Genomic DNA, 23,347 nt, shown 5'->3' with positions numbered 1-23,347 from the left:
TACTTTGAAAACATTAATTAAATTAATATTAATAATTACAGAGAAACTGATTTTTGTGAAATTATTTATAAAGATGCATTTAATATTAATTAATGAACATCACATTATCTTATACAGAAACTCAAGATATACTTATTATTTATAGTCGTCTACGTGGATGTTATTTATTAATAGGACATTATACTGGTGTTTAAGGATTGGCACAGTAATGAGAGTTAATTCAGGAAAAATTTCTTTATTATATCACCTGTAGTAGCAATATCCGTATGGATATTGCTACTACAGGTGATATAATAAAGAAATTTTTCCTGAATTAACTCTCATTACTGTGCCAATCCTTAAACACCAGTATAATGTCCTATTAATAAATAATGTCCACGTAGACGACTATAAATAATAATAGAATTTTAAGGACAGTAAGGCTTTTCTAATTCAAAATATATTTTGTTATGATTCATATTTGGCTTGCACAAAAAATGATTGGAGAGCTTTACTTTAAACTATTAAACTACATGAACTATAATGAAGTAGCAAGTCATATAATTACTATGTAACCATTTAGAACCAGAATTTGCTCTGGTTTTTTACTTAAGGATTTTTATTTTATTGTGCAAGTCTAGTAAAACCATAAATTCAAAATGTAAGTGAACTAAAAAAAAACCCAAACATTTAAAGTCAAAATAAATTGAAATTGATAGAATAATGCACAAAGCTTTTTATTTATGAGAGAAACTTTGTCCAGTTAGAAATTGGAAGATAGTAATAGATTTTGAACAAGAAAAAAATATAATTTATACATTTTTTAAAGAAAAACTATATCAAAATAAAAAAGTTATAAGTTGCAGTTCAACTAACTGCTAAATACTCATTTATATTAGGAAATTCATTATTACTTTAATTTTTATTTTAAAATATAACAATCCTCTTTGGTATTTGCTAATTTCTAATATAATATTAATTTTAAAAGATTATATTATATATTCGGTAGGGAAATAATCTTGAATTATAATATTTCTTAATGCTATCAGAAAATAAAGAGAGGGAAGATTTTTCTCCTCCTGGTCAACAATATAATCACCATCCTCCTTCATCCCGGGTATTCTGGGGTATGTCTGTCTATTATTAATTTCTGTTTTTCTAATTCTATATTGGAATCTATTGTTATATAAGTAAAACTAACAAATTTAATAATAAATTTTACTTAAAAATAGGTTGATGCATCAAAAATTACTGAAAGATTTAATTTAGATAAAAAATTAAATGCCATTATAAATACTGTATTATCATAAATGATATGAAGTAATATGGTTAAAATGCAAAAAAAAAAAATGGATTTATATGAATAAGTTTTAATGGAGTTCTTTATGAGTAGTTCTTTGCATGTATTTTTATACCAAAAATTTATCTTGATCTAAAGCAAAAATTCAAATAATTTATTTAAGTTTCATATTCAAATACATAATTCAACATGAAAATTTTTAATATTAGAAGGGAATTGTTTATCTTAAATACATTTTGAATTACAAAGAAAATGAAATAAATGGGTAATTTAATATTTTATTGGGATTATTAAAAATAATAGGTAATTGCTGAATAATTCAATATTCTCTAATTAATACAGTGGGTGATTGGTTAATGAACATAATTTGTTCCAAGACCATGTTTGCTATCCAAATTGTTCGTTAACCGATTATCAATTTACCATGGATTTGTGGGAATTTGATTAATTCATTCTGGAGACCCACAAAAATAAATAAAAAATGATATACTTTCTTACTATGTTTATTTACATGTAATAACAAACTAAAAGCAATCTCTCCATTTTTTCATCTTTGTTTCTCAGATGCGATTTTCATTATTCCTTTATCAGCTTGAGTCTTTTTGATCATATCTTTCTTAGATAAGATTTATCTACTGTAGACCTGTTGAAGTCATCTGCCTACAATATCAGACATCTTCTGCCCACTCTCTACCTTGGCTATTATCTCTTGCTTAGTTTCTATAATGAACACAGTTCTTGACACTCCAGTCTTTTTAGGTCTCATAATAATAATAGTTTTTTAAATAAAAAGTTCAGAAAAGCACTTACAAAAACTCAGAACAGAAATTAACTAGTGCAAAAAAAGGTTATGTATACAACTGTGAAAGTCTTGTACCATAAACCATGTATAGATGCCATTAAAATATAGTTTTACAAATCTTAAACACAGTGTTTCTTCTTGTGTTTGTTCTGTGAGGTTTTGTTATCCGAACATAAAAATCTTTCGCGGAAGTGTTCGTTGTCCAATTTGTTCACAGTCCAAACTGTTCGTTAATTGATTACTCACTGTATTTGTTCAGCATTATAATAATATATGCAAAACTTTTGTCGAAAACGTTTGTTATACAAACTCTTCGTGCTGGAAAATTATGTAAGGTGTTGATTTTCTTACTAATAATATATACAGCATGCATGTGTGCATGTATGTGGACACACACACACACACACACACACACACACACACACACACACAAACACACTGTTTATATCCGGTGACCAGAAAAGTTCATGTGGTTTTTGAGATTAAAATTAAAATGCATGTAAAAAGTGAATGAAAATGTTTTTTTCAGTAAAGTAAGCACCATCACAATCTATAACCTTTTCCCAATGAGATAAAAGATTGTAAATACCACTCTGAAAAAAGTCTCAATCTTTAGAAGCAATGAAATTCTTCAACTCCATTTTCAGCACTGCTTGGTTTCTAAATTGTCAGTTGCATATATGATTTTCCAGCACCAAAGTTCGATGATGAAGTCTGGTGAATATGGAAGGTGGGATAGAATTTCCCAACCAAGGCTATGGAGCTTTTCTTGGGTTATTCATGCTGCGTGAGGTTGTGTGTTGTCCTGAAAAAAACATAATGCTTTCGTTATTAACAAGTTTAAGCTGTTTTTGATGGCCTACACTTGGAAATGTTCTAGGAGAACAAGTAATTACCATTTCCAAACAATAAACATTGTTTGGGATTGGTCACTCAATGAGTTTAAACTGAACACTAATGCAACACACGCAGCCTGAAAGATGTGTAGAGCATTTGGAAAGAACACACCGAGTGAATGCATGGTCCAAAAGTGGTCCAGAAAATTTGCATTGGGTGATGAATCTCTTGAAGGTACACCTTGTGAGGGAAGACCAAGCAAATACATTCATTTTACAGATTCATTTTACATTCCACTTATAGTAAAATACATTACTTGAGATCATTGTTTTTAATAATTGTTGTTTTTCCATTTAGCATATTCCCTATGAAACTGTCTTGTCTTAAGCTATTTAATCCATTGCTAGTTTTATTTTATAAAATATACTTATCAAATTTGTTTTTTTCTATATCATATTGCCTAGGCAATACAAAATTTTTTACTTAAAGATGATTTGCTAGGGATATACTAGTCTTGAACAATGGCATAAATAATGTGGACAAGGAAGTTTTTCCTTTATGTTTACTTGTGGAAAAGAAAGAAATATGTTTTGAACTTTATAAAAATGACTGTTATAATTTATAAATTTTTTTTCAGTGTTAATAATGTACAAGCTATTGAATAAATATAATTAAAAGAAAAAATTATAACAGATTATGAATATTATCATTACTGATGAAATTAAGTCCAGAAATGTACAAGCAACTTAAAATTAATTACATGTAAGCATATTTTTGTTTAACAATTGTTTTTGACAAGTAAATCATATATGTTCAGTTAGAAATTATTCTCAAAGTTTGACACTATAAAATGTAGAAGATCAACATTCTTTTTTTCAAATTACACAACAGGAATGTTATTGAAATGAAATTTTTTTCCCTCACTTTTAGTAGCAATTTTACTTTATACATTTGAACTAACTTTTTTTTTATTATTTGTAATCTAAAATATTGATATCTGATATATAATAACTGCATGTATTATATACATACTCAGTTTTTCCTGATAATTATTCTTGATTAGAAATTCATTCTTGTAATCATTCAGAAATAAACCATGTCTAAAATTTGTTTCAATTAATAATAATTCAGGCATCCATAAAAACTGAATTACTATTACTTTTTCAATAGTTATTATTTCAAAAAATAAACGTCATTTAATCTGTTCAATGCAAATGCCCAGCTTACTGAGCGCGCACACAAAATTTTAAAATACTAAATTTAGCTCATGAAATAAAGATTTTCAAAAATTACATTTTACAGAAATTAATTTTTTATTTCAATGCTAAAAAATTATTCATTTAATTAATCATAATTGTGTACGATGATTAATTTTGGTAATTAATAATCATATACCATTAAAAATTTAAGATTTTCTTATTTCTATTGAAACACTTAACTGTTGTTTGGGCTTTCTTTTTTAATTCACCTTCAATTTATGAAATATGCTATTGTGATAGTAAAAGTAATAACAAAATAATTAACAGTTTTATACACAGAAAACAAAGAGGCTTAGCTTCGTATTACTACTATTCAAACTTTTTATATCATGTGATATAGAGTATCCAATACTGTACAAGAGCTGGTCATGCATTGCTCCAATCAATGCAATACGATGACATAAAGGTAACTAACCAGAAAAAAGATACTTTTAATTGTAAAATTATTACATGTTTGTTATGGTAGCTTTATTTCAGTTTTATTTAATACAAAAAAAAATATTTACTTTTCCCTTTTGACATCATATTTTAAGCAATGTAATAAAAATATATAGATGAACTTTATAAAAATAATTTTTATAATTAAGTTAAAAAAATATTGAGAATATATGTCAAAATTAATATAATTTTTCTACATATTTTGAAACTGTGTTGGTAGTTGTTGTTGGTTCTTAAACACTATGAGGTGTGGACACACAAACACTTGGCAATGTTCATCTTAGTTTATTTTAGTCGAGACTTACACATGTGTTTTTGTGCAAGTTTCAGGCTTTATTAGGCCCCTCCTCAGCCAACTTGGGATCATAAATCTTAAAGGTTTACTTACTATTTATGCTTCAAGCAAGATAAATGCCATGAAAAGTACCCTTCAGGTGCCTGGCTATAGTGTTCGCGAAGTTCTATCGTCTTCTGTCAGAATCTAGAACGGATCATCTGTTATGTGAAAATATACAATTTTAAAATTTTTAGCAAAAAACCTTTAAGATCTGTGATCCCGAGTTGGCTGAGGAGGGGCCTAATAAAGCCTGAAACTTGCACAAAAACACAAGTGTAAGTCTCGACTAAAATAAACTAAGATGAACATTGCCAAGTGTGTGTGTCCACACCTCATAGTTTTTAAGAACCAACAATAATTTTTCTAAATAAAATATAGTTAATTTACAACACACTAAATTGATTTATTTTATAAGTTCAATGTTTTATTTTAAAATAAATTTCAGAATAACAGTTCTTTGATAATTTATAATTTTATTTATGAACATTATCAAAATGGCTTTTGTTGAATTCATTTATATTTCAATTCTGAAATTAAAAGTGAAGTATATTTTAAAGCAAAATTTACTTACAAGTTAGATTAACATACTTAAACATGCAATTGCATACATAATTGTCAAAAATTTGTATATTTGTCAGATGTTTTTAGTTTTTTTTTCTGTTTATAATAAATCTATCAATTTAAACTTAAGTTAAATTAATATACAAAAGTAATGATCTTACATAATGTTTAACAAGTTTGACATGTGAGCTTTCTGTATGCTGAAACCAATTAAAATCTGCACCACTATTAAATAATGATTTTTTTCAAATTAGGCAACTGAAAATATTGTTTTATATAATTTTTAAATATTATTGCCAATTCTCTTACACCATCAGTTAGATTTTTAGTAGGATATTTGAATTTTCCATTATTCAAATTAACAAAAAACAATTATTACTCTATTTTAAATTATTTGATGTTACTAACAACAACTGACATTTGCAACAATTGAAAATTTTTAATACTTTATAAGTCAAAATATCCAGAAATACATGTTAAAATGTTACATTCAATAATAATAAATACAACTGATTCTTTGCTGTTACTACTTTCAGATGACAAATCTGATTCTTTATTCAAATTAGCATTAAACTTAATTTCATTAATATTAAAATTTAACTGCTGAATAAAAAATATTACTTGCATCTAATGAAACCAGAGAAATAAGAATAAACTTTGTTGTCATTTTTGCAGTTACTTAACTTGCTTAATTTTAACAAATTGTGCAACATAACTGAGAGTATGGATGACCAAAATTGATGACAATCAGGATTATTTTGGAAACCATTTGTTCTCCTAATAGAAGAGAAAGTGTTTTCTAGACAATCCTGGTTGAGATGTTTGATAAACAGAACTGTTATTTCTTTTTCCTTAAGATGATTCCACAGCTGAATTACAGAGTTAATAGATATAATCCATCCTTTTTTTGCAAGCTGGTCTAATTTTATTGACCTTTTTTTTATGGATTACAGTCAAACCTGTTTTTATGCGGGGGATAGGGACCGCATTAAAAAAAAACGCATAAAAAAAATAGCACGAAACTTCACGAATGGCTGTAAAAAATAGTTTTCACAACACAATTAAAAAACTATTTTTTTTTATGCGGTCAACAGGGACCGCATAAAAAGAGTCTCGCATAGAAAATAACTCAAAACCGTACGAAATAGAATTTATTGACAACAGATGTCAGCACTTGACTGCATCGTCTGGTCTATCGTCTGTTTTACATATTTTTGTCCAGGTGGTGTTTTGTTGACTTAAAAAGTAAATTATTTCATTTTTCACATATTCATGCAATAATATTACTATAATAAGTTCATTTATGCTATAATAAGTTTATTTAGCTATAATAAGTCAACGTGAGACATGACGAATCGCACGAGACTAGTCGCCAACTATACCGCACAAATAAAAAATTGCACAAAAAAAACCGCACAAATTAAAAATTCGCATAAAAAAAATCGCACAAATAAAAATCGCACATAAAAACAGGTTTGACTGTATATTAAATTATGGATAAAATCAAGATTTTACTTGAAACTTTCTGTCCTTTAAATGTTGTATTTCTAAATCAAATAGTACATTGATAATTCAAGGACTTATCATTTCCTGTATTATAAGTCCTTGAATTATCAATCTACTATGATTTAGAAACAAAATTTTATCTGTTTAAGTTGTTTCAATGTTTCTAGCACCACGAATATAGATCTGTTTTTGAAATGATCACTTTGCTATTTAAACATCTTTTCAATTTAGATACCATAACACTTAAATTTTTGATTCTTCTTGTCTTAGTATAGTTAATAGTGAATTATTTCTTCTTTCTACTACTGTTAACTTATAAACACAAAAATTAGTATATTACCCATAAAGGCAAAGAACATGAAGCTAATTTTCATGAAGTATGGTCAGATATAGATATTTCCTGAAACATAATACTGTAGTTATTTTCTTCTATTTAACCTATATATGTAAAATTGCATGTTATATTTACCTTGGAATGCAACGGAATTGAATTGCGTGGTTGTTTTTCTGTTTCCATAGTTATATTATTCACCTGAAACAATTTGTCTATATTAGAATAGAAAAATAATGTTTATATTTTTAAAATAGATTATAATAATATTAATATATTTAATTTTATAAAATGTATACAGATAATAATAATGTAATAAAAGGCAATTTTTTTAAAATAAGACCTACATAATTTTATATTACCTGCTGATGTGGTAAAGCTGTCTTTCTGTCTTCTGAGGTTCTATATATTAAAGAGCTCTCTTTCTTTCCAAGACAGATTAACTAACATGTTAGCCAGCTGGATAGTTTCTACATAGTTTTTTCTATGCTTTCTTAATAATGACAAAGTGAAAGAAAAAATCCTTCCATATCTATTTCTAAAAGTTAATTATGCGAAGATATGAAATCAAATTTCTCCCTGATATCAACACTTTATTCTGAAGCGTAAAATGTTTAACTGAATATGAAATAATCTAATTAGACTGTTAACTGCAAAAAATGGTGTTAATCAACATGGTTTGTTGAATCATTTTAGTTTGCTGATTATTACTAATTATGTGTATAATTTTGAAAAATTTTATTTTCATAAAAATTATAAGTAACTTTAATATATTTATAGGATATTTATATATTTTTTGAATTTTGAGTTTATATGCACACACAGATTTTAAAAACTTACAGTACATTACTTGAAATAATAGAAAGACTCTTAACTATATTTGTGAATTAAATTTCCAAATTGCCAGAAGTAAATAAAGGCAATAGCTGAGTGAGTGACAGATTAACTGCTATAGTCTAGAGAGAAATCAATAATTTTAATCTGTCATTTGGCAGTTGCCTTTTATCATCATTTATGATTTGAAAATTTGGTTCCTTCTGAATGTGTTTTTTAAAACATTTAAAATTGTAAAGTAAAAGATTTTAAAGGAAAGTTAATTGAAGTTATTTTAAAGTGAAATGCATCTATATGTTAAATAAGAGAGTAATGCTACATTGTAAGAATATTTTATAAATTATATTACTTTTAAATTAGAATTAGTCTGATGTTGATCTGGCCTACAATTGTTTATTAATCTGAATGCATTGTGATATTCTTGATACTTTTATATATAATTTAAACAATTTTATGCTTTTGTATAAATTATATATTTATAATAATTATACAAGTTATATAATTAATATATTTAAATTTATTAAATAATATACAGTTTCTGTATATTAATTAATATATATATGGTTTCCTACCCATCTGAAAAGTCAGGGATTTTTATTAGTGTTTGGAAAAAGTCACAGAAGTGTCTCCTTGGTTATCTTGTTGGTTTTTTTGGCTGACAATATGGCTGACCAAGTGTACCTGTCTTCAGGCAGCAAGAAGGGAATGGCACACTCATAGCAGCAGGCCAAGGGATCCTAACAAAGTAAAAGAAAAGAAAACTAGTAAATTTTCCAAAAATATTTTTTAATTAAAATTTATTTTGTTTTTATTTAATTTGTGTCATGTCTTTTATTTTTATATTACTTCTGAATTAGTGGTCATATAAGGTGGGAATTTTATGGAATTTGCATTAAAACTCTTTTATGCATTCAACTTGGCTCCCCAAGATCTTGAGTGTGCCATTACAAGAAGTAATGTGGTGCAATACAACTTATGAGCAGAGTGCAGAATATTTTCAGAACACAATTTCTGGGAAAATTTTATGTATGTTTGTTCCCCAAAATAAAACCATAATTTATGAACCAGTTAATAATTACTACTACATAGTTTGGAAAATTCAGATTAAATAGATCTACCATGTAACACTAAACCAATAAGTTAACACAAAAATATTGTAGATTAAAAGAACACTTTAAGTGTGTGTCATCATCATAGGATAGCATATACAATTATAAACTTGTAATATGTTGATTAATAGAAATAAAATTGAAGTCAATACCATGGTTTATTTTTATTTTTAGTACAGGCAGTAATTAACAGACTTCAATATCCAAAAATGCAAAATTTATTTGACAATGACTTCAGATGAATTTTATAAGACCCTAAGATTTCTTAAATGATAGTTACCGATAACAATTATTATTGTGAAACAATGAGGAGTGGATTTTTGTATAATTAATATAAACACTAAAATGGTGTGGTTGAGATTATGGGATGATCTCAATTTATTCATTAGCCACTTACTATTGAGATCTTAGTGGACAATTATTGCTTTTAGAAAGCTGTTTTATTCAGTAACATAAATCTTTTTACAATATGCATTTTGGCCAATTTACTAGTTTGGCCCTCTCCAGTTGTACTATAAATTAAAGTACATAAAGGTTACAATTATATTTATATATTATTCTAAGGGGTATTTTTACAAAGTTTTATATTACACCAGGTTAATGCATGTCCTTGGGGTATATTGCATGTAAAAGCATGTAGTTCTTCCAGTTTTTCAAAAATTATATTAATTTTTCTCTCATGATTTAAATAAAGATACACTGTTAATAATATAATATTATTATTATTATTATTAAAACTATTACAGTGAAATGTTGACTTAATGTGTGAGGAAATGTAAAGAATATACAAGTGCTATTCATCTGTTTTTTTTTACTATATCTAAAGATCAAGTTTTTGAGCAGTTCTTTAAACCTTGCACAACCATATCAAATGAGCTAAGTTTAATTTTTACAATTTTTTACAATTTTAGATTTAATAAGTACGTCTTATTACAATTTTAGATTTAATAAGTACGTCTTATTAAATGTAAGACTTACAATATTATAATGCAATAGAAGACTAATTTAAAATCATTCAAAATCAGACCTTATAAATTGTGATTACATTGTGCATTTTTTTTAATTATTTTGTTTAATGTTCACACATATATTTCTTTTACTGATAATATTAGTTTTAAAATTAATCTGTACTAATTGTTTATATGAAGAATAATTATAAAATACAACAGGGAGGAGAGCATTGCAAAATCTTAGGAGATGAACTAAGTCCAAAATATTTTATAACATATATCAATTGTCATTTTTAAATTTTAAAATACTTTTAGATTTTAAAACTGCTGTATTAATTATGTAGTATTATGAATTTAAGACAAAAATCTGTAATACTCTTAATAATCTAACATTGATAAAAATATTTTTGAAATGTTTTAACTCTGAATCTCTCACAATTGCCATTTACACACACAATTTGAGTACAGTTGTTAATGAACTGATAAAAAAAAATGATAATGAAGTACAAAAAATGATAAATAATACCATTTAAATCAAAATTATTTATCATTTTTCATTTTAATAATTTTGATTACATAACAGAACAATTTAATTTTTTCCAGTTTATTAATATTTTATAAAGTTCAGGAAATTTATTAAAGGAATTTAATAAATTTATACTTTTCTATATGGATTATACAGGATTTGTTTAAAAACAAAGCTGGAACAATAATTAAAGTAATACCTCTCACTTCTTACTTCTTTCCAGCACATAATTTAGTAGTTCAAACAAATATTTTTAGCTGCTTAACTGCATATATTGGGTCCACCTGCAGATCACTCTTGTTGAGAATCAAGGAGCATTTTTATGACACTAAGAAAAAGAAACAAATGACTACTCTGATACAATATGCATCAGGAGTTGCATAATGCTGTCTTGGGCAGAGGCTAGGCTCTTAAAAATAGTATATGACAAAGCTATGCTTAAAACTACAGAAATAATTGAAATATTTAAAGAAAAGTGCAAACCTGGAGGTATCAATTATAAAGATAAACTAAGTTTTCCACAAGCCTGACAGGCTTGTTGACTCTTTAAATGATCTACAGGCATGTTAACATTTTTCAAATTTAGCAGCTACAAACTCTAACAACTTTGAACATTATTTAAATGGTTTAATTTTTCACACCTTTTGGATGAAGTCATTCTTTGAACATTGGTTTGTATGGAGCAGCAGGCAACTAAGTACAACATTTTAAAAAAGTTTCAAATGTCTAGGAATGTAATAGATGCTATTTATACTTGATGAGAGCCAGTTAAGAGACTGAAAATGTTTGTTTGAACTACTAAACTACATGCTGGAAAGAAGTGAGAGGTATTACTTTACAGGATTTGTTAATGAATAATAAATAAATAATGGTTTTTTTTAATTTTTTTCAAAGTCATATAGTTTTATGGTTATGGATTAATAACAGGATAAATTACTTTTATTAAATAAAACATTTAATTTTTTAATTTTTATAATTCAGCAATTATAACAAATACATAATGTAATTAGAAAAAATAACTAACTAAAAAGTTGGATAAGCAATAACATATGTGCATAATAAGTCAAGTACTGTAAATTTTCGTCCAATTGAGATTATATTTTTTTAATAAAATTGAAGACAAAGTCTGCCCAAAAGGGACCACCATTTAGTTTTTTTGTGTTCCAGACAATACACATTCTTGGCGACTGACCTGTATGTCACCAGTTCCTTTTTTAGAAATTACTTGTAATTTTAATTGAATGTATTTTGTGTTTTTTAAGACTTTTTTAACTTCTGGCAACAAGTAGCCTACAAAGAAAGGTCAGTTGCCAAGAATGTGTATTGTCTGGAACACAGAAAAAATAAATGGTGGTCCCTTTTGGGCAGACTTTGTCTTCAATTTTATTAAAAAAAAAGTTAAATACTGTTTTATTTTGTTAATATGTCATATTGTAAGGGACATGAGGATCAGGGAATGTGTGCAAAGTTGGTCAGGGAAAGTCATGGAATTTAAAGCAAAAATATGAGTAGGAACCCTGTATATAAAGGATTATTTATTCTGTTTAATTAAATGATTTACTTCAAAATTTTGTTCAAATAATTTAATGCCAAAATGTATTAACTTTTTAAAAAACTTTAAAGCATGTAAGTTATTGTGAAATAAATATTTAATTATGATTAATTTATTACAGATTTTGATATCCACTTTTTTTGGGAATGGACAAATTTTTCCAGTTATATAGAATTTATGCTGCTATTTACAACTGTTGTGGGTACTGTTATGTATGTATTCATTGATGTTCCAATTGTTGTAGAGACAATTGGTTTTATAGCTGTTTTCACAGAGGCAATGTTAGGAGCACCACAATTTTATAAAAATCTTCGAAAGAAATCTACAGTTGGAATGAGGTAAACTTAAATTTTATTTATAAGTTTCAGAATAATAATCTAATTTGAACTTCCAACTCTCTTACACTTTATATACTAATATATTCTATGAATAATTTTTAAGATAAAAAATATGTTTCAAGTTTTTCATTTTCAATTCACAACAAAATATTATCATCATTGATGTAGTAGTATGTTTAAAATATTTCTTCTGGGTTTTATATTTTTCATTATTGTATAATAAATTAAATTTTGTTTATTTATTATATATAAATTATGTACTATAATTATGATTTACATGTTGATTAATTTCCTGGAGTTTTGAGATATAAAGATATAAAGATTCGTTTAAATTGACACCATTTATTCCATGGAAACACATATATATATGTTTCCATGGAATGAAATGGTGTCAATTTAAACGAATCTTTATATCTTTATATCTCAAAACTTCAGGAAATTAATCAACATGTAAATCATAATTATAGGTTCAGAATTTAGAGTGTTCAAAACTAATGGAACTCTACTGTATATATATATTAATATATACACAGTAGAGTTCCATTAGTTTGAACACTGCTAATCTGAACATGTTTTGGTCAGTGGAGAGGAAATTTTCTCTAACAAGAGGTGTTTCCCTTTCTCTTTCTGAAGTGAACCACATGAATAAGGCTTCATCAAGCTTGCCATATATTGAGGGCCTTGCTGTTTGTCAATTTTCAACTGATTTTTCCTGAAGTAGAGGCACAAAACTGTTTGATCTTTGCATGGTTTTTTTTCCAGTCTGTTATTGTGGTCTTGCCCACTCCAAACTCTACTGCCAATTTCATTGCACTTTCAACCTTGTCCAGCCTTTTCAAACAGTCCAGCTTATCTTTCAATGTACACGTTGTGTGTTTCCATTTCATGGCCATTGAAGCAGCAGACTAAACTAAACTAAAATAATTTAGAGCAAAGAGTACATTAAACATCCACAATTAAGCATGCTAACTCACACAGTAGCATCAGTCAACTAATTGGATTCCTGGACTGTGTATTAAAAACAACGTTTTTTACAGTTAAAATAATTTTAAGGTAAACAATGAAGGCAGGTTGCCATTTCAAAATTACAAAACTTGTTTTTGTTAATTGTTTGCACCCTCTATTGAGTACAAGTCAGATAAAATAAAGGATGAGGTGCTGACATCATTGATGGTTAATGTCATCTATATAAACCAGACTTGTTTTACTGCCTGCTTCTGCATTATTTCAATTATTCACAGGGCTCGATCCCAATTAGTTTGGACTAGCAGGACTCTACTGTAATCAGATTATTCATTCTGTCTGAATATTACTAAGTTGTCACTAATGTAATGGTTTTCTGGCTTATTTTATGCAAATAAATTAAAATTAAGAATTTTTAAAATAATTAAAACAAATAAAATGTTATAGTTAAATTAGGGTTGCCAGATATCCTGGTTTTTCCACATTGTCTATTGTCCTGGATTTTTCCTGGCTGCCAATACTTGCTGTCATCTAGCAACAGGAGTACAACTTTTTATTCCATTTTTACATTTTGTTTTATTTTGACTTCTTGCTGTGTATTGTTATGTAAGTTGTACTTTTGTTTTCATTGATAATCCTTGCTGAAGTTTTCTGCTAGAAAGATTATTATTATTATTTTTTTAACTCTCTCCACTTTGTGGGTGCTAAGAGAATCTTTTCTAGTTATATCCATTATAGGTTTGGCTGTGCTTTTAATTAATTGGGACAGCTGGGTGGTGAGAAGCAAGGCCTAGCATATCTGGAACAGATCACTCACTGAAAAATTCAGCCATCTTGATTCAGTTCTAAGTCTCCCAGAGTTGTAGACTGATGTCTTAACCACTGACCATCTGATCATCAAATTCCACTAGAGTTTGTGGAAGAAGGGAAGATTGGCATTGCAATGAAAAGAAAGTAATATAAATAAAGGATTACTGTAGGTTGGGTTGCAAACTGATGGCCCACAGGCTGGATACAGCCCATTAAGACTTCATATCCAGCCTGTAGCATTGATGATTTCTTTTCTAAATATCAATGTTTCTAGTGTTTTGTGGGGATTAAAACAAAAAATTCAAACATCTGTTAACATAAGTCATAAAGGCCTGGCAACAAAAGGGCCTTTTTAGAGTATTTTTTTAAATTACAGTATGTTTTGGTTTACTGAATAATAATGAATAAGACCCACATCTGATATACATCTGTTTGACAGGCCCTTTGCTGCATTTGAGTTTGAGATGCCTGCTGTAGGTTGTGAGTACAGAATATTCTCTATTCTCTGTTTCAATGCTATTCTACTGACAAAAGACTTGTTTGTAGAATAGCATTTTTCTCTTTTGATTCAGCTTAATGAATCTCCTTCAGCTGCTTGAATAAAAAAATAATGTACAAATGATGTTCTCTTTTGTATTCTATTTGAGCAACCGAGTTAGATCAAAAATGGCTTTAATTACATTAATAATTGCTGGAGTGTTATAAGGTGTTAGTTGTTTCTCCATTTCCTGTTGTTTATTATAACTCTCTTTAAAACTAAAACTGCCAAAATGGAAAACTTTGGTTAGCACCAACATGTTTAATTTTAATCAATGTTTTACTTTATAAATTATGACGATGATTTGATTTCTTGAGTGAGTATATCAATTTTATAAGGAATTGTTTTTCTATTATATATTGTATGAATGTATAGATTGTGACCTTAATTTTTTCACATATAATACAATTTATTTATTTATTACTATTTATTAATATAAGTACTCTCATAATTTAAGTGCATTGTCTCAAAATTATACAAAATAAAACTAAATAATTCTTGACTATACTGTATATTAGAAAAATACAGTATAGTCAAGTATAGTACAATATAACTAAAAATACAATTATATTTACATCAACAAAAATAGTGCATACTAAACATCCCAAAGCCTGATACATAGATACTCAACCAAACGATTACCTTAAACAATTACCTTAGTATTTAATCATTAATAATAGTGGATTTATAGCCGATTTAAGGCATTCGTTTGGTTGAAAAAATAGTGGAATATACAAACAAAAAAAACACCTCAGAAGTTGGAAAAGGATATAAATACTCAGACACCTTCTGTATTGTTACCAGCAGATAGATTTAATGTAAGAAAACAACCAAACAAACAGAGAGAGAGAATGTTTTTGTTAATTTAATTTTTAATTTTACAACAATAATAATAAACATATTGCAGAATGATTACATCAACAATGATCACATAATCCTTCAGAAACAAGATACATGCATTGACAATACTCTTACACCACTATTATTTTCACTGATGCTGACAATATCAACACTTTTTCATTACCTAAAATAGATTCAGGTTTAATTTATACTCTCTCCCTTTTTTCCAGGAAGCACTTACTAAATTTACAGGCACTGACCCTACACAATGGCCTTGTGTTCCCAAAATAAACACTTCTAAACTAGTAGGGAAAACTCTATACTATGTGAACACTTACATATTACCATATAGCATCATTCTATTTCTACATTCTCAGACATCCATACCTTAGTGTTTTCTTACTCAGTCTCAGTAGTGACTTACCATGGACTAAAACTGCATCCACAGAGAGAAGCACACAAATCAAAAATCTTTCAGAAGCCTGCCTGGAAAAGAAGAATAGAAATACAGATAAACAATATTAGAAAGCATCTAAGTGACACAATATACTAATAATAAAACAATACCTAAATTAACAAAACATCTAAAAAATTTTCAAGAAAATTAAAACACACACAAAGCACACAACACAATGTCCACCAGTGGTGTGCTGTTATTGGAAGCGGTGGAAGTGCCGCTTCCCTTGTATTTTCTAAAATATAAATACATATTGCGTGATTATTTTCATATTTGAATGTACTTTGAATTACTTAATACGGTTATAATAAAATATTAATTTTATGTATTTTTATTACAGATTTCATATAGAAATCTGTAATAAAATACATAATGCGGTTATAATAATAAAAATAAAATATCTGTGAAAATCAACGATAAGATGGCTATTGTATATTCGAATCTAAATTCGTGTATGCGTTTTCCCAATGGAAGCGCCGTGTTGTCGAATACAGGACAGCTTCCGGGCGAAAATATTTGAATGGTGTAAAGCGACCTCTGGCGGTTTAGCCGGTGGATGCTACACACCATAACGCTTCCAACGATTCTATTCCTTAGCCACTGGTAGGGAGTTATTTTAAAAGTAAAGAATATTCAATGTTATTTTTATGTACTGTACTGTACGTTTCTTTGCAAAGTTGTATTTAATTACAATTATATTGACAGATTTTCAGACATAAAATCTTTAGAATTTTCATCACTTTTAGATGTTAATAATTTTAAATATTATGAAAAACAATTTTCACAAGCATGTTTTAATTCTTTAAATTAGGTAAATTTTATGGGAAATTTTTTGATTTATCTAAATTACGTAGTGAATCTCAATATTTATATTCGTGTCCAGACTATATTGACAAGTAACTCTCTGACATAAAAAGTATTATAATTAATGACAATCCAAACAAAGGTGTACTAAAAGAATTATATGATTTAATATCATTAATTTTTACGGTACCATCTACCAGTGCATCTGTTGAGAGCAGTTTTTTGACCATGAATCAAATTGATACATTGGCCAGGAACACTCAGTGGGAGGAAAAGTTGTAGTCACAAGCATTGCTTTCGATAGAAAAAGAGCTTTCAAATACGTTGATGAAGTCAACGACCAGCGACTTTTATGATAAAGTAATTAACAACTTTGCGGAAAAAATCGCCGAATAGTTATTTTGTAAAAAATTAAAAAAACAAGTTTTTCTATCATTGTTTGTATCAGATCAATTTGTATTATGTATGTATTATTTGTATTTTAGAACTAAAATACATAAATTGTTTATTTTTGTCATTTCCAGTATTTGTTTAAAATTTTTATGGAAATGTGACGTTCCAGGACAGGTTCGAACCATCACGAAAAGGCGCAAAAAATGGATAATTTAGAGAAAAATTTATTAGTTTAAAAATACATAGGAAAAAAATTCTGTGTGTTCAGACACCCATTGTTTATATCAAACTGCGACGCAGAAACCATAAACCATGGAAGGAAGTCGTCCTATGATTGGTGGAAGATTGAATTCATCTTTGATTTTGACCTTTCTCGTGCTCCAGGTAGAAATCGCATTACGCTTAGTAACGAGGGATCAGCCAGTCGCAAAGCGTGATTGAGGGAAAATGACCAATCAAAATGGACAAAAGAAAGAATGGAGATTGATATAATCCTCAACAATTGAGGACACCTTGCACTCGGTTAACATTCCAAATAACCAAAACACCATGTGTCAATGTGCAACAAAAAAAAAAAAAAGTTTCTCGTCTATTGTGCCAACCTGTAACTCATGCCACTTCGGACTTAGACCGTGTCCCCGATGTCAACAGATGAAGTTTCCCTTACAGACTTGTCAATGCCACTGTCCCGGGGCCACTTCAATTGACGATTAAAGAACCACATTGACGCCCAGAAAGTCGGAATAGCTGATTGTCCTAAAGCAAACTATTTTGTACATAGTGTATGTTTATTTTATGTTAAAATAAACGGTTTTGCCTGATACTTGTCGTCTTTGTCTCTTCTGCCACCACACATGTACAAATGGACCCTAGACCATCACTGACGTGCAATTAATTGGTTGCCCCTGGAAGTCGGCTTCTTACAGAAACACAGCTTCCCTATCATCAAATGTCACAGCATGCCACTGATGTCCACATTGCAGAATACATATAGATACCGAAACAAAAACTTGCGGCCACAGCACAGCAACTCAAACATTACAAAATTTGCTCTTTTCGGAAACAACAAAATAAATTATTCACAAACAATGAAAGACTCTTATACAGACAAATTAATAGCAAATCTAGTACTGATTCTCAACACGATGGTATGCCAACTGAAGAAGAATTCATAAATTATTGGTCTTCTTTGGTTTACTGCTGTCATGCACAATGCTGAAGCAGACTGGATCAAAGAGGATTGCAAAGACATGCAGGACACACCTAGTATGCATTGTGTTGAAGTAAATACACAAGACATCTGTTGCACAATGCAAAAAGCACACAACTGGACAACACCTGGTGTATACAACATTCACAATTTCTAGTACAAAAATTCACAACCCTACACCAGGAACTAGCTAAACATTTAACTTACATCATTAACAACCCACAAGACATGCCAAATTTTCTCAAGTAGGGCAATTTTTTCACCTACATGAAACCAAAAAACACCAAAGACCCTGCACAGTACAGACCAATTACATGTCTTCCAACACTTTAAAAATTCTTACCTCTTGCACTGCAAACAAAATATACAATCATTTGATGAACACAACATTCTTACAGAAACAACAAAAAGGCTGCTGGAAAAATCACAAATGCCAAAAACAACTACTCATTGACTCTGTTATACTACAGCGAGTTCATAAGCAACATAGAAACATACACAAGGCATACATTGATTACAGAAAATCATTTGACAATATCTCACACACTTGGCTGCTGCACACACCTCACATCTATAAAATCTATCTCCAACACATTAGTTTCTTGGTTTTACCATGCTCCCTGGAGAACATTACATTTTAATCTCCATAACACTCACATAAAAACAAATCGAATGTACATCAAGTGAGTAATTTTTCAAGGTAATTCCTTGAGTCCTTTTTGATTCTGCCTTTCACTTAAGCCTTTATCTAACACATTGAACAAAATACAATAGGATTAGAATATTAGACACAACATATTAACACTGTTCACATTATCATACTCATGTACAGTACATGAATGATATCAAACTTTACCCATCCACACAGAATCAAAGTCATCATTTCTTACAAACTACACACACATCACACATACTCAAATAATATGCAAATGGAGTTTGGTCTAGACCAGAGGTGGTGAACCTATGGCACGTATGCCCAAAGTGGCACATAAGGAGAAATCATCTGGTACATAATGTATCATACAATTTCTGTCTTTTTTAATCATTCTTTCAGTTTATCAGCCGATCATCCTTTTTTCAATCAGCTTTTTTACAGTTATTCTAATTAAAGCGTATTCATTTAATTTCTTTAAATATCGTTATTCGAAGTCTAAAACTTTGGCATGCATTAACATCTTTAAAGCTAAGTATGCTTACAATATGGCACACAAACACAAAAAGGTTCACCATCCCTGGTCTAGACAAATGCAAAACACTTCACATTGAAAAAGGAATTCTAAAGAAAGAAGACTTTGTACTTAGAAGTAGAGATATTATTGAGTCCATGGAAGAGGGCAAGTTTTACAAATATTCAGAATTCCAACAGGCCAAACTTACAGAACATGCACAGATAAAACAAAAATTAATACTCGAATATCAGAACAGATTACATGCCGTACTAAGAACACACCTAAATGCAAAACATACTATTAAAGTCTATTAATACATATGTTGTCCCTGTACTCACTTATTCTTTTGGAGTTATACACTGGACACAGTCTTGAGCAACATCAAAGGCAAACAAGAACAACACTTACTAAGCATAAACATCATCTAAAATCATCCATAGAAAGACTAACTTTTCCTTGTAAAAGTGGTTGTGGCCAGGCTAATATAGTTAATCTGCACTACAAACAAATTCTGACACTGTGGGAGTTATTCCACAAAATACAAGAAACATCAAGATTACATAAAGCTATAACTCTGGCAGATTATAACCACACACCTTAAAACTTACACTCTGAGCATCTGGACATAGCTCAAAACATCAATAATATAGATACCATTAAACAGTTGTGGGCCCAAAAGACACTTTATGGCAGGCATGCCTATGACCTAGTTCAGGATTATGTTTACAAAATTGCATCAAACTACTGGCTGTTTAGGGCTATTGTTTGGAGAGACTGACAGGTTTATAGTTGCCATTCAAGATCAGGTCATAAACACTAAAAACTACAGAAAACACATTCTGAAAGATACATCATTCACAAACAATTCTTGCAGAAAATGTGACATTTTGTCAGAAACAATAAAGCATATAACCTCTGTTTGCAAGCTCTTAACACAGACTATTTACATAGACATAATGAAATAGCAAATATAATATACCAAGAAGCTTGCACAAAAACACAGATTATTAAACACCTAGGTATCATACTACAAATATACTCCACAGGCAGTATTAAAAAGTGACACACAAAACATATTATGACAGAGCTATAATCACAGATAAAACAATTTATCACAATAGACCTGACATCACTTTTATTGTCAAATTCAATGAGATCACTTATATTATAAACATCTCCATTCCAAACACTCAAGATTAAAAATGCTCACACTTAAAAAAAATCAATAAGTACATGCCACTTACACAAGAAATAAGACAGATGTAGAGAATGGATAAGGTATTTATTGTACCTGTTGTACAGTACCTGTATCATTTATATTCATTTATTTATTTTAAATAATAATGAATATAATGTACTAGGTTTAACTTTGATATCCAGGTTTATTTGAATAATGGCTACACAGCTATTATCTGCAGAATTCCACAATTAAAATTACTAAATTTGCTATAACATATTTACTAAAATAGAAGCTAATCATTTAATGCACAAAAAATTGAAATAATTTTTATTTTAGATTTAATGTAGAAAAAAATAAGGTTTTTATTAAATATTCTAAGTTAAATCAAAAATACTAAACAGTATTGCATTTATTGGTTGGGTTAATAGAATTTTTGATATAATTTAAATCATTACTTTATGAATTTACAAGAAAGTAAAAGCTATAGGCAATAATTATATTAAATTTTCTAAACAAATCACTAAATATCAGGTTAATTTCAGGCTATCTTGGTTAACTATTAATTATCAATCCAATTTATAGTTCAAAATTAATCTGGTATTTAGGGATTTACTTTAAGGATAAACCAAACTGTGTTTTGGAATTAAAGTTGTTTACTTGAAAAGTTATTGATTACAAACAAGTACTTTTGACATTTCAAAATGTCATCTTTAGGCAAAGTAACAAGCATACATAACATTTGTTATATACACTTGGTTTGGTTTATTCTTAATCAAAGTTTGGCATTGTTAGAGAGCACATTTTTATATACTAGGGATTTGTTTTGTATAAAGATCAGGCTTGTTTATATATACTAAGTTTTCTTTAATTTCAGTAAGAAAATGGTGCTATTATGGACATTGGGAGATGTATTTAAAACATGTTACTTCATTATAAGAGAAACACCTATACAATTTTGGATTTGTGGCTTTTTGCAAGTTTTCATTGATATAGCAATACTATTGCAAGTATTAATTTACAAAATACCTAGTCCTGTTATATTGGTTAACATGAAAAAAACTATAGTTAAAAAAACTGACCATAGAAATTGAAATATTTAAATATAATTTATGAAAATAAAATTTAAATATAAGGTATTTATAATGTACATAATTATCAAGTAATTTCTTGGGTTTTGTTTTTTTTTTCATCATAAACTGAAATTCTTATATTGAAAAGTGTTGTTTATATACATAAATTTTATTCTGTTCAAAATTTTTTCTAAGCTTAACAATGCAATTTTATATTTTGTACACTGTTTACATTTTGTAAATATATTTGTTAAATGTAATGGGATCTACTAAACTAATTTAAATATTTAAGTTTTAAATTTGCAAAAATTTTTAAACTTTCCTAATAAGTAAAGGAAGCTGCAGGATTTCCCTGAAATCTATTGTAGCTGTTGAAAAACTATAATGTATTTAACTGATTTAGTATTTAGTTTATTCCAAAGAATTTTTTAAATATTTTGTATTGTTTGTTTTAAGAAAACATTGAGCTAATTTTCAAAAATAGCTTATGTAATTCAATTAATATCAGTTTAATAAATTTTATTGTTAATAAGTTACTTAATTTATAATATAAGTTACTTAGTATATAAATTTATAAATTAAATTTTTCTTCTTATTTTATTCTTCTGGACAATTGTAAAAATTTATTATAAATTTTCCTTATAAAAAACATTTTCAAATGTGTTTAATGAATAAAAGATTTATTTTATAAACTTATAACAATTAAAAATATGATTAGACATTTAAAAAATGTCTAATCATATTTTTAATTGTTACAATTTAATATGAATGTCAAAAATGAAAACTTAATGGAATAAGATAATTAAAATTTTTATAAAATTACATTCTAATTTCTTTCTTAGAATAAATAGAAGAAATTTAATTATCATTATAATTCTATTTATTCAAATTCAAATTCAAATAATTCTATTTATCAGATTAATTTCAAAAATTTTCAAAAATGGTTCTTATATTTGAATCAATTTTTTGTAATTAATTGAACAGGGCAACAAGATAGAATAACATAGTGCCGTGGGCAGCAAATACAACACTTCCCAAAGCCTATATAAAAAAAATCTAGCAACGAGTTGCGCAACTTTTCCGGCTTTTATGAGATTTTATTTTAAAAATAACATTTGTATTATTAAACAAAATAACTCAAAGTGTATATGGCGCCATCTGTTACGAGATTTTCTTAAAAACTTTTGCTATTTTATAATACCGTATATCTCGGCGGATAAGACGATAGTTGAACCATAAAAAATGGCCCCGAAA

The 23,347-nt window shown here is 28.1% G+C and overlaps 1 protein-coding gene across 7 annotated transcripts in view; it reads left to right on the top strand.

Moving 5' to 3' along the window:
- LOC136988220 (solute carrier family 66 member 2) overlaps positions 1 to 22,620 on the top strand; it is a 36,144-nt gene extending 13,524 nt beyond the window's left edge. For 6 of the 7 annotated variants that reach the window (XM_067286065.1, XM_067286066.1, XM_067286071.1 and 3 more), the window contains 3 exons: positions 1,029 to 1,106; positions 12,443 to 12,659; positions 21,898 to 22,620. In XM_067286065.1, the coding sequence (XP_067142166.1) occupies positions 1,029 to 1,106; positions 12,443 to 12,659; positions 21,898 to 22,114 (512 nt within the window). In that variant the 3' untranslated portion in view covers positions 22,115 to 22,620. The remainder of the gene's footprint in view (positions 1 to 1,028; positions 1,107 to 12,442; positions 12,660 to 21,897) is intronic. The other variant, XM_067286072.1, reaches the window with a different exon arrangement.
- The last annotated feature ends 727 nt before the right edge of the window (positions 22,621 to 23,347 follow it).

Source organism: Centruroides vittatus, unplaced genomic scaffold, assembly GCF_030686945.1.
Source record: "Centruroides vittatus isolate TY-2023 unplaced genomic scaffold, ASM3068694v2 scaffold_324, whole genome shotgun sequence".
NCBI lineage: Eukaryota > Metazoa > Arthropoda > Arachnida > Scorpiones > Buthidae > Centruroides > Centruroides vittatus.
This window is presented reverse-complemented; position numbering and strand designations above follow the sequence as displayed.